At 32.6% G+C, this 13,397-nt stretch overlaps 1 protein-coding gene across 4 annotated transcripts; it reads left to right on the forward strand.

The window, feature by feature from the left end:
* The first annotated feature begins 970 nt into the window (after positions 1-970).
* On the forward strand, positions 971-13,397 carry LOC111631036. 4 transcript variants are annotated; one of them, XM_023375225.1, is made up of 17 exons: positions 983-1,157; positions 1,222-1,324; positions 1,387-1,571; positions 3,633-3,756; positions 3,833-4,613; positions 4,686-4,734; positions 4,874-4,988; positions 5,060-5,230; positions 5,300-5,404; positions 5,807-5,956; positions 6,069-6,188; positions 7,931-8,111; positions 8,755-8,862; positions 8,938-9,077; positions 9,627-9,750; positions 12,960-13,078; positions 13,151-13,397. In XM_023375225.1, exons 2-17 carry the CDS (start codon positions 1,247-1,249, stop codon positions 13,394-13,396), a joined length of 2,796 nt encoding a protein of 931 aa, XP_023230993.1. In that variant the 5' UTR covers positions 983-1,157; positions 1,222-1,246; the 3' UTR covers position 13,397. The 4 variants fall into 4 exon arrangements, 3 of the variants coding, with proteins under 3 accessions (XP_023230993.1, XP_023230992.1, XP_023230994.1); XM_023375224.1 differs by having other exon boundaries at positions 984-1,157; positions 1,241-1,324; XM_023375226.1 differs by lacking the exon at positions 983-1,157 and having other exon boundaries at positions 1,231-1,324; positions 1,394-1,571.

Below are 13,397 nucleotides of genomic sequence, written 5' to 3' on the forward strand. Positions count from 1 at the left end.
TCTGTACAGTATGTAAATTAGGTACCGTAAGTCTAATTCAGCACTAATTTTATACATTTCTTGTGAAAGAAACATTTCTTATTCAATGGCCATAAAAATTATTTATATTAATGATGTCTCCAAAGTTCAACGAAGTTTTCGCAGAAAAATAACTTATCAGAAATCGCGGCCGCCGTTTGGTGCGCCGCTCCGCGACGAAAACAAGCTTAAGCAATGGCGACGTCGAACGGTGCACACTCGGTAAGTAATCCTACAATTTTTTGTTTATAGCATTGTTTATACGGATTATTCCCCCAAAATATACGTATTTTGGAAATGCTGAGTCGAATTAGTCTAGGAATCGATTAATTTTATAGAAAAAAACCTTTCAAACAGCCGTAATCCGTAAACTTCACACTTGTCGGGCTGTGATTGGCAAGGACTCGTACAAAGTGGATTCATAAAGAACGGAACGTATCTACCGTGTTATAGGGGGTCGACTGTAAATAATTTCTTAATTTGTTTTGTTAATGCGAAACGTCACAGATGCAATCTTTCACCATTTGGCCGTTTCGTTTTGTAATTTTTTTTAAATCTTCTTCCGTCCTATGGGCGCGATTGTTTCTTTAGTAAGTCCATTATGATTTCGGTCAGGCCAACAATACGGTAGAGCAGCCGAGTAATAACGGACGGGAACCGACATATCCGAACAGACCACCTTCACAAAAAATTCCTGCAATTTTACGACCCGTCCGGATTCAGATTCCGGGTCCTCAGAACGATAAGCTACCACCTGAACTGCTCGGCTATCCGACTGTTGCCATTAGCGGCTTGTTAAACCGCATATGAAATTTTTAAAAATCCTCTTAGTACCTGCAAAGTGTAAAGAGGAGTAACGAAATTTTGTTATAATATTGAATTATTTGATAAATCCAAAAGAAAAAATCTGGCAGCAAAAATTTAATTCGTTTTAAATCAATAATAATAATAATAATAATAATTGAAAATAACAGTGTGTAGGGCACCTCTATTAGTGAGAGTTTTAACTACTGAAAAAAAATTATATTAAAAAAAGAAACTAAACTTCATGAAGTGCCTCTGGCGGCGATTTGAGTAAACGTTCTGAAACACGTGTTTTTTGTTATTGTGGTGGAATGTCACGTGGAACAATTGTTAAGGTAAATTTCGTCTGTAATTAGCATAGTCCTTATGATTTTGAATTGTTTTAAATATCTTTTACAGTCTTAAATTTATTTTTAAGCGAGAAATGTTCGAGTTTGGCGTAGATATTGCGTTATTACAGGGTGCTCTTATCTCGTCCTTACGTAATGTGAACTCACAACAGGTACTTAATATTTACTTTTTGCATAATTTGTGCTATTATCAGTTTAAAATGCCTACTTTCAGGAAGCAGATGATGAGGTGAAAGAAGAGAGTGTCCCTTTAAACAAGGACGAATGCATACAAGTTGCTGGTGCTGTTTTTAATTCCTGTCTGGAGTTAATCGATGAATTAAAGAGCCAAACTCTTAATTTGGAGGAGGAAAACTGCAAGAGAAGAATGCATGCTGCCATTCTATACACAGTAATGAAGTATGGTTGTATCTTAAATCACTTTTTAAAATGATCTGGGGAACATTTGCAAACTATATAACCTGACCAAAGCAGTAAGCCAATGGCTACTGTAGACTACAATGGAGGAAAATCTGGGTCACATTCTAGCCTTTTTTTAAAAATAAAACAATTGTTATAGTTCAATATAGCATATTATCTGTTGAAAGTGTGCTTTAGACATGATATCACGTGCAGGGAGAATCACAGAATTAGGGAAACAGTTAAAAGCAATGTTGATCAGAAGGGACAATAAATCAACAATACCAATTGAGCCATACAATTGCCATAGTGAACTGGATTACTTTACCGCTACTATTAATAATTAAATTCTTTCAGAATATTCTGAATTAGTTAATAAATATTAATTTAATTATAATTACTAATTTCTATATATAGTGTCCTTTTAATCCAAAAAATTTTTCTTGGTAGACGATCTCGCAGCTTTCTGGTCAGTAAATTACAGTTTTATTTCAAAAATTGAATTCAATTTCTGTCTCAGTGGCATAGTGAACGAAACTGGCACCCAGCACACAACACTTTATTGGCACCTCCTCCCCCTCCCAAAAGAAATCTTGTTTGTCTTGGAGACCATTTGGCACCACTCGCAGAGGGGCACCCAGGGCATGATAGACCCCCTTGCTCCCCCCTCGCTACGCTAGTGTTTTGTCTACCAAGAAAAATTTTTTGGATTAAAAGGATGCTATATGTAGAAATTGAATAAACAGCCATTAGTATAATTATTAAATTTAATAACACCATAGATGGTTCCTGACAGCAACCTCTAGTACCAAATTACTCAAAATTTAATTATTAATAGTAGTGGTAAAGTATCTGACTTAATACGGTAATTGTTTGGCTTATTATTAAACATTGGGCTTTGAGATGCTTATATAAATACCAATTTACAACTGATAAGATGACTGTGGCTTGAGTCTATGTAGTTGTATAAGAGACCTTCCTTCAATGTGCTTATCAGGGGAATAGTTCCAAAATTTTCTAATTGCAAGCGTTGTAAATTTGTTATATTCAATAATTTTATTTTTAATTGATCTTCATTTTATTGTTTGTTTTTATGTTTCTTCGGAGAGGATTGCAACAAAGCCATCATTATTCTCCCACCTGGTATCTAAATTTAAAGATAAAATAAATAAAAGTAGGCCTACTTGATGGTTTGACTTCATTAGACTTTGTAGTCTTAGAGATAGAGGGTCACTTGTTTGGCCATAAAGAATCACTGAAAAGTTGGAGGGGTGAAAATTTTCAAAATATTAGGTTAAATGATTTGTGAACGTTCCCTTAATTGATGAGTTTATATTTGATATTTTTTTCTTTATTGAAGCTTTCTAAACTTAAAAAAACCGACTTTTCTCATATACAATATAATTCAACACTGCATGATTTGTAATATTCTTTATCTGCTAGCATTGCACAGTCATTGAGGTTAACTCTGAATTTCTAAGCATTTCAATCAGTTGTAAGTTTAGTTTATAAAAACTATAAAAAATGTTTCTTTGAGAAGAAAATTCAGATTCTGGAAGTAAGCATTGATAAAAAAGTGTTTGAATTACATAATTTTGGTGTAAAGTATGTATTAAGTTATTATTTCTGCAAATATTTTTAAACTGATTGTTTATTAGCATGACTAGTAAAAACAAATTCATATGCCACAAATACCAGTAAAATTGTACACATAATGACTCAACCTCTTCCTCCCCATCATTTGAAATGATGCGCTTTTTGAAACCCTTCCTTCTTATTTTGACCTGTAGTTTTACTTATTGATATGACAAAAAAATTTACTGATATATTTTTAAATTATGTTTTTCAATAATGCCAAAGCGAGTGCATCATGTTTTGTTTGTATGCATTACGTGAAATGCTTCAATTCAAGTAATCTGTTCTGATGCAAATCATGCTGTGCTTTCATTCAATATATGCCAAATAAACCTGATAAATTGGACATTGCATACTGGAGATTTAACTTTATAAAAATGTCACTATTAGAGAACCAAAAAATTAGATACATTTTTATTAATTTAGGAAAGATAAATTGAAAGGGCAGAATGACTACTTCGAATCTCTTACCAATGTCTTTCCCGATTTCCATTGGAATCTCTATTTTGAACTCGTAAAGGCTTTCCAATGGGAGGAATTTCACGTGGAGGTATGTGCATAAACAATGGTTATAAAATTTACCCTAATTTATGATGTAAAATGTTTAAATTTATCTCTATTTGCAGTGTATAGCTTCTCTTCCGCTCAACGTCGCACATGACATTGTTCAACTGAGTATTGAATACAGTAATGAACAACCTGCTGATAACGATGGACGCTTACTTCTATGTTGCATTGGAATAATTTTACATCTGTGCTGTCAGATTGATTGTGAAGAAGAAACAGAGAGCATTATTGATCCAATACTCAAAAATATTACATCCAAGATAGAATTAATGCAGCTTGAAGTGACTAATGGAAGTAACAATAGTAATCAGTGTTTAGGGTTTTCTTTAACGATATTATCATTGATATGTAAACATATCTGGGAAATGAAATACGAAGATTCAGTTCTAGACTTGAATAATTTAGATGATCGATGCATTCCGCTTGAAGTTCTAGACGATGCTGGTTTGTCCAAGAAGTTCGAGAATATAACTCTGCGGCTATTGAAGTGTGTAACTGGACTTATAAATGTAACTTATAACATTATAATGTGTGAAGGAGGAAAATCGATGATTTTAAATTGTTTGAAAGAAAATACATTAGTACTTATGCAAGAAGTGTCATCGTTTCGTTCTGTTGAAATTCCATTTAGAACTTTTGCCTTCTGCATATGTCAGAACATCAAGGAGTTCTTAACTAATGATTTTATTTGGCAGGATCCAAGTTTAGAAACAACCTTCTTGTCAATAAAAGATATCTCAGATTTTTTGATTGATGCCTTTTCCTTTAATTTTTCTTCGGCTTGGATGTTGCATGGGACTTTGAGCTGGACGAATGATATTTTGCTTTATGAATATACTGGTAACATCTCTTTACATATGAAAATCCTTAATATTTATCATTTGTAAATAAAATTATTTTCTAATAATACAGAAATTATGGATCAAATCTGGGGTAAAAAGAACAAAATTGCTGAAGACAGGTAAGCTTAGAGATATTTTTGTTGTATAGAAATTAATGCAATATCGAACTAGATGAAGTTAACATAAAAACTGAAAAATATAGAAACTGAAAAACATAGCAAGAAAAAAATGACATATTAGAGGCTCTCTTATTTTTAGCATAGTGGAATTCCTCGAAAGACGGGAGTATCTGTTGTCTGAACCAAAATATCTAAGTTTATTAATGAATAATGTCATTTGTAATGAAGTCACCCAGACAGAGCGAATGATTAAGGTAAGCTAAAACTATCAATTTAAGATTGTAACAACTAAGTTTTTTCCATAATATTATGTTATTCTCTGCAGATCATCTTAAATGCATTTGCAAATTTGCCATCGTCTTGTCAACAGCAAGAAGTTTTGAAAAATATTCTAAATTCATATGGGATTCCAAGTGTGTTTAAAGCTAATGATTTTGAGGTGGAGCTCACCCACTTTCTAAATCAGATTGTTAGTTATCAGGCAGCCGAGAACATGGTAAAGTATCCTTTATAATTTTAACTAATGTCAGTTTGAGAATCTAATGATTACAAATGAAAAATGTAGCCAAATCGGATCTATGTGTATTGTCTGCAATCTCCCGCAGACGTCATTACCAGTATGATTTTGCAAGCCATCAACAATAACAAACAGATTGGCATTATATCGCAGGTAATGTTTAATTTTTCTGTTATAAATGTTTGTATGGTGTCTGAATAGTTACTGTGCAGTGATAAATTTGTAATGAGGAATAGTTTTGAGCTGACAGTTTTAAGTTGTATGTCCTACGTTTTTACTTTTCTGGGATGTCCCAGAGGAATGTGACAACAATCCTCACAATCTGGAGGAGCTGAAGACAGCAATTATCCAAAATATTGAACAGATCACTCCTGCCACCATCCAGAATGTTTTTCGACAATATACAGTGTTGTGTGAAGCCATCTTCACATCTATGGGGACATTTTCAGTATTTGCTGTAAGAGAAACTGCAATATACATAAAACCTTTTCCATTGCACAGTAACTTTTCAGACACCCTGTATTTATCTGTATAATAATTCTACAATTTTAATAGATGTTTCAAGATATATCGTTCTTGTGTCGATTCAAAGAATCAACCAATTCTCCAGCATTGTTTGTGAAATGTTTTTGTAATGTTACAAGCGAAGGATTATCTGAACAAGAACTGAATAATGCGATCACTTTAATACGAATATTAACACAGGTATCGATGTTAAATTTCTGAAAATTTTAAAGTAATTTTATTTTGTTTGTTGTACGATATCTAATGAGATGAAATTGTAATTGATATCAAATTAATGTAGTGATGTTTTTAGAAAAATGATAAGGATGAGTTGATTGTATTACCTGACGACCTTCTTCTATGGTACATTTTACCAAATTTGAAGACATCTGGGCCACTCGAAAGATTAGATTTTGGTCTTGGTCTTCTACAGGTAAGTATTTTTTAATGTGTAGACATGTCAAAATGCAGTACGTAATTCACAGACTTGTAAGTTATGAGTGAGTGTTTTTAATAGGAATAACATAAAAGATGATGATTTGCATTGAACATAATTATTTGGCTATAAACAGTAAACTTTGTAAATTTACTTGAAAATAATGACTAGAAGAAAACAATTCAACAAAAATCTAAATAGTAAAAATAATTCAGCAATATTTAAAAGTTTGGTGGCACCATCTGTTATGATATTTTAGGAACCTTTTTATATTTTTAATTATTATAAAATGGCAGAAAGCTTAATTTTGAGGGTAGGGAAGAGTATTATAAAATTTGTAAATGCTAATAACGCATAAAATTCTCATTAAGTCCGACCCTACTTGTGATAGGACACACAACCCCCTCTATCTCTCTATCCCCCTATCTACCTGCCGATCTTTAACCTCCAAAATTTAGTAGTATCAATCCCTCTAATAAACTAAACTCCCTGCAAAATTTCAGAAATTTTTGACTAAAAGCATAAAAGTTATTAATCTTCAGAGGGTGAACAAAATCATGCCTACACTGCTACACACATATTAATATCCATATATATAGAAAAAAAATAATTGTTTGCATTTCTTGACATTTCAATGTCCCTAGTCCAAAAATGTAAAAATCTTGTGGGGTTAGTTTTTGACTGATTCCCATACGTTCCTATATATAACAGAGAATATAATCTGAAAAGAAGAAGATTTACAATAGAGCGGGAAAAGTAAAAATGACTCCATATTATATAATCAGAGCAACAAGCAAAGTAAGGAGACAGCTCCTTTGTTTTGCTGAAATTCCCATTATATTAATACAAAATGCAATCCATATTGAACAAGAATTTTTAAAAATAATTTAAATGTACAATACGTTTATTGTTCTAAATACATTTTTTTAAAACTCACATTTTGTTTTGATTTAAAATTTTTATTTTTATACTTTACTAGTTACAGTAAATATTTGCTTGTAATATGTCATTTGACACAATGCTGGACTTCAATTTTTAATCATCTTTTCATTTAAAAAAATCATGTGACTTCCAGTCCAAACCAGAAGTTCATATGTAGAGTCTCCAGCTCCTAAGATTTTTATATCCGGTTGGGATTTTAGTGGCGTCTTGTCCCTGTACATTATACTGCTGATAACAATTGAGTCATTTATCTAATTCCATTCTTTAGAAAATTTTTAATTGAAATTGTGATTCCAGTCCAGACTGGATATTCATATATTGTTTGTTATTCAGGACATCTTGCAACTAAGCTTTCTACATCTGGTCTTGATTTTCATCTGTCTAACTTTGTTCTCAAGATTAACAAAGGACAGACAGACACAATAGTTGGAATGTATAGGTCTACAATTCGAAAACTGCAGCCCATAACTATGTTCTAAAAAGTTGAGCCTCAATGCCACTGAAGATGCTTACAAAATACACATTTTGTTAAATAAACTTATTATTACATTGTCAATGTATATGTGTTCCAAACACAAACTTTTAAGTGATTAACTGTACACAAACATAAGGAATTTGCTGCAAGTCTGATTTTACATCTTTGTATGACCTACATATTATGCAGTAAATTGACTTTTCTGTTAATGCTATATATCTATATGCAACATTGTTTTTATAAGCTTTGATTGCATTAAACTGTAAGTTAATAATTTGTCTAGTTTTATATGTCAGTAACTTGTTATTATTTTTATCAATAGGTTATTGCAGAAAGAATCTTTTTAGAAAACAAAGATAAAGTGAACAGAGTAGCATTAATATTCTGTCTGTATCGACTGCTACAGTATTTCAGTCTGAAGAGAGATGCCGGAAGAAGACAAACTATACTCATTGTCCTCACTTCTCTTACTCCTGGTTTACTGCAAAACCATAGTGTTTCTGGTCAGTTTGTCTTTTTTTTTCAGTTGTACGAGGGCTATTTTTTAAATAAGATTTGTTTGTGAATGAGAGTGAGAATAACCTGTGATCACAGTAGTGTGCATGGATCTATGCTCCCAGCATGCTTTGAATGCAAATGCCATTTGCAGCCGTATCGTCTTTTCTGAGCTGTAGAAGTTTATAATGTTTAAGAAAATTGAGTTGCCCACTGACTGTGAGATACAATCTGTTATTTGATTTCAGTATGAAAGATCATGGCAACTGGCTTTTGGGACAGGAAAGGGATTTTGTTAATGGATTTTATGCTGATAGGCACAACAGTCAATTCTGATGCATATTGTGTGATCTTGAGAAAACTCTGACGTGCCATATAAAACAAACGCCATGGCCTACTGTTTTCCAGCGGCAGATTTCTTTGAAGTCGGAATTCTAAAAGTTGTTGAGCGGTATGACAAATGTTTGAACAAAAATGGAAATTATGTAGAAAAGTAGATAAAAGTATGTAGAATATGGGGAAAAAATATATTTTAATGATATTTACAGTATTTTTCTTCTTATTAAAAACGGACCTTATTTAAAAAATACCCTTCGTATAATGACCTTAAAGTAAGTGTTTTGATTAAAAATACACCTTTTTTAATTTCAGATGTACCTATTAGAAAGTTATTTGACTATTTAAAATCAATCAATTCCATCTGGTATCTTCATCTTCTTTCAAAATTTGAAAACAGGGAAATTGAGAGGGACGATCTGAGTAAGTTTATCTTTTCTGTGCTCAAAACAAATTATGCATCAGTGCTATATAACCATTTTTAGTTGCTACTTACAGAAGAGATTTCGCATGTATATCTTTTAAGTGGCAGTAATTTTGGGATGCGGGAGGAAACCGTTTCTGAGTTAATCGAAGAAAGCTCGAGAGGTCTTACCTGTGATATTTCTTACTCATATTTAGTTATATCATTGAGTGAGGTAACTAATTTTATGTTTTTGCATCCTAAAAGCTATGATTAATATCATCTTGATTCTTTTAAAATTTATCTTTGAGCACAATGTTCAATTTTAATTAAAGGACACGAACTGCTGGATTTATTAATGTGCTATAATAATAATAACCTGTTAATAATAATCTGGTGGAGTTTTATTATTCTTGATTTCTGCCTCGTGGTTACTAAGAGAGCATCACAGGTTTGGCTGGGCAACGGTGGGATGGTTAAATGGCAAAGAACAGTCCAACATATCCATGATGGATCACCTCCCAAAAAATTCCTAGGGTGTTTCGATCATCCAGATTGAGTCCTGGTCTTCCAGAGTGGTAGACCAAGCCATTAACTGCCTCAACCATCTCCCCATCAATCCAGTAGTTTATGTCCTTTGATTGCTTGAAAAGATTAAGTTATGGTTTATGTTTGCATATTTTTATTTTCCATTTTTGTTTTTTTTTTATTTTTGTTGGTGTTTTGTAGAAAGATTACTATTGCCAATTACATTATTGTAATAAAGAGTTAATATTCCTTTCAGGTATTGCTCTGTTCTACATTTGAAGAATGGAAGTTCTTGTATTCGGTTGTCTGTTCGTACTATGACAGCGATTGCAATTTCTTCCCTCCAGATTTAGTGTTGAGTGATGAAGTGCTTAAATTTGGTATAGACATTTATTTTAAATATAATTTGACAATTATACAGGAAATCCTTGTTGGTTAGAAATTCGAGGGATGAAATAATCATGACTTCAAATTATTTGAGATTTACATATGCCAAATGCCATGTAACTGATGCAAATGAAATAGGGCTATTTTTGTCAATTAATAATAATTACCGCAATAGTAATATAAATAAACTGCAGGTAAACAGTGTGTGTTTGTCAAAAACCAGATAGGTTTTAGCATTATTTCATGGAATGACTGGCATGTGCATAAAAATGGAGAAACCAGCATGCCGGTTAAACTGCAACTAAAATATAAAATTAATCAGATTTAACAATGCTAGTTGTTAATTAAATGTTAAAGAAAACATTCTTCCAAGTCCAATAAAGTAATTTGACAGACTTAAAATCAAGAAGAAAGTTTCAGTTTACAAGACAATAAAATAATTAATGACTTATTGACATTAGTAGAAGTAGTAGTCAGTCAGTATGGGCTACACTGACCATCTATCCCGACCTTAAACTAGCATGCCGGCATTCCCCAGGATAAGCCAGCAGAATTGTCATCTTGAATTTCAAAATAGCCATATATCAAGCTAACCAAATTCCTTAACGTGTAAATCTTTATATCTCCGGGCCAGGATAAATTGAACAGTTATGAACTAATGGGATTTCAAATTAATGAGGATTTTCTGTATATTATTCCATAGTTTAAGAATTAAATAATATATGAGTCTTGTGCAGCCTATCTCAGATTGTACGTATGTAGTACTGCAGACTATATTTTGGCTAGTGTGAAAAATGCTGATTGAAAGTCTGTCATTATTTTTATTTTAAACTACTAAATTCTTAAATGTCTACTTTTGATAATAAGATTGATTTAGTGCGGAATTGGAACACATAACTTATATTTACCATATGATTGTATTACCAGTAATGCTATTGGGATCTTTTTTAAACGTCTTTCTGCCCAGTCGGAACCGAGAGAGCTTTTTTTTGCAAGCCCTTAAGAGCGACTGGTTGGTTAGAGTCGAGGCATGATGTTTCCAGTTAGACCACACCTGAAAAATTTCTGGGGAGTTTCACCCTTCCAGTTTTGATCCAGGATTCCATAGAGCCAGCTTGCATGTATGGCCATCTGGCCTGTAATATTTGTGTAGATTAGTGTGGTTTTAGTTTAGCTAAAACCACACTAATCTACACAAGCTAAAATTGAAACTTTACAGATATAAAGACTAAAACTAAAACTCAGGAATGTGACTAAAAATACCATTATAGATACTCTTACATTCCAAAATTTAATAGTTACTTTGATATTGTAGAAATCTTTATTCAATCAATGCAAAATCACAATGAAATGTCAGTAGAGAATTAATTAACTAAACTGTCTTATTCACATCATACTGGGTGTATGATCAAAGCTACAAACATATCTGTCTGCTGTTCTGAGAGACTTAGATTTGAATCCATGTCAGACTTTAAAATTCTTCACATGTGATCAAATTTTTTTTTTCACAATATATTGTTGATTTGTCATAAGTTAGTTTCGCTCTTAAGAAAGAAGTTGAATTGAGTCCAAATATTTTGTTGGAATCAGTGCATTCCTGCATAAATTGTAACACTTCATAGTCAGTAACATTTTATCAAAAATGCATGTCAACCAATAACATATTTTTTAACTCTCCACCTTGTGGGCACTAAAAGTGCCTTTCTAGCAAACCCATTATGGATTCAGTTACGTTCAAATTGGAGTGACCAGGTAGTGGGGGATTGGGTCTGACATATCCAGTCAATTTACTTTCTAAAAAGTTCCTGGAATTTTTTGAGCCATCCAGGTTTAATCCCAGGTCCTTGTACAGGTGGACAGTCATCTTAACCATCAACATGAGACATTAATTACACTTTTCATTTTGACTTTAGGAAGTAATAGACCCCTTTTTAATTTTCCACAACCTATTTTTTACACTAAGCATATTTTCCTAAATAAGTACAATAGTAGATTAAGAACATCCCAAAATTACAAATATCAGTTAATTTTGTTAATCTAGATCAGTGTTTCTCAACGGGGGCGATATCGCCCCCATGTGGGCATTTTTTCATGTTCGGGGGGCGATTAGTAACAATTTATATTTTGGGGGCAAAAAAACAATTTTCTGGGCGATATAGTAAAACATTATATTAAGAATAATTAGATATTTTATTCGTTATATCGTATAATAATTAAACAAATAACATTATGTAGTCACTAGTCTATTCGATGCAGTACGAATTTGGCGTTAGCCTTGTCCCTCAGCATCAGAATTTTGTAGTAAAGGGGGCGATACTACGTAACAGTTTTATTGAAGGGGTGACGATTCGTTAGAGGTTGAGAAACACTGATCTAGATGGATCACCTCCCAAAGAATTTCTGGGTTTTTTTTTAAAACTAATCTGGATTTGATCGCAGGACCCTTAGAGTGGTAGGCTGGTTAGCCATTCTGCCATTTTCCAATATTATTCTCACTTTCAAAAGAAATTTAACAGAAAATCTATAATGTTACATTTGTTTGATTGGGGAATTCATGATGTTTGCATTAATTTGATATAATTTTTTCATTGTACAAATGTAGTAAATTTTCATTATCCCAATTAAATTGGCATATGATATATATGATAGAAGCATATATTACATGATAGTTTAGATCTGTGGTTTCCAGAGTGGGTGCTACAACCCCTGGGGAAGTGATTAAACCTACAGGGGTAAGAAGCATAGGGGTAGAAGGGGTGCTGGAGGCAGGGTCCTGATCAAATGATGACCATAGTCAAGGGTTGGGGTTACTGATGACCTTTTCCTTTTCTCTGTTAAAATGGGTAAGAGGAAACATTGTGTTTAACGGTTTCCAGATATGTAGAATAATGTATTGTAAGGACAAAATGTGAGGTTTATTAAAAGTTTTTCTATTTCCAAGCCTTTCTCATACAAGGGAAAATGGGTTAGAGGCTTTGTGGGTACAGTTGGGGAGCATCAAAAAAGTTTATGAATCACTGCCTTATATTATAATAGTATTTTGAGTCTTCAGTTCATTACACGAGAGTATAATTTAACAATAACCAACCATCATTTAGAAAACATGGTATAAAACAATAAAGTATAATGTACTATGAACTATTGAAATATTTATATACCTATTCCAAATAATTTTTGAACCAATCTCATTTCTTTTTAACAGATACGTGCTCGCTGAAAGCCGTACATACATTCATTGATGCACTGTTACTACTAAACAACAACAAAGTTCCAGATATACCATGGCATTACATTCTCTCCTCTCTGAATAAATTAATTCAGGTATGGTTTAATCAGAATTAATGATAAGGTATCATAATTAACTTTAATTAATGAGTTTTGATTAATTTATAGGATGTGTCGACTGCTAGTGAAAACATCGACCTTGTAAGAAGCTTATTCTGCGAAGTATGTAGATTGGCAAGCATGTTAGACGTGAAACTAATCGATGACATTTCAATATTGTTACTCGATTTGGCTTGCAGATGGACGAGCTCTGCTTCGAGGAACAAAGAAAAGGAGAACCTGATGCTAAATTGTTTAAAAACTGTTACGTCTTGCGAGTCAGTTACGAATATTTTAAAGCAGTTCAATAAATGAA

Source organism: Centruroides sculpturatus, unplaced genomic scaffold (assembly GCF_000671375.1).
Source record: "Centruroides sculpturatus isolate CEXI.00-Female unplaced genomic scaffold, Cexi_2.0 scaffold596, whole genome shotgun sequence".
NCBI classification, from domain to species: Eukaryota; Metazoa; Arthropoda; class Arachnida; order Scorpiones; family Buthidae; genus Centruroides; species Centruroides sculpturatus.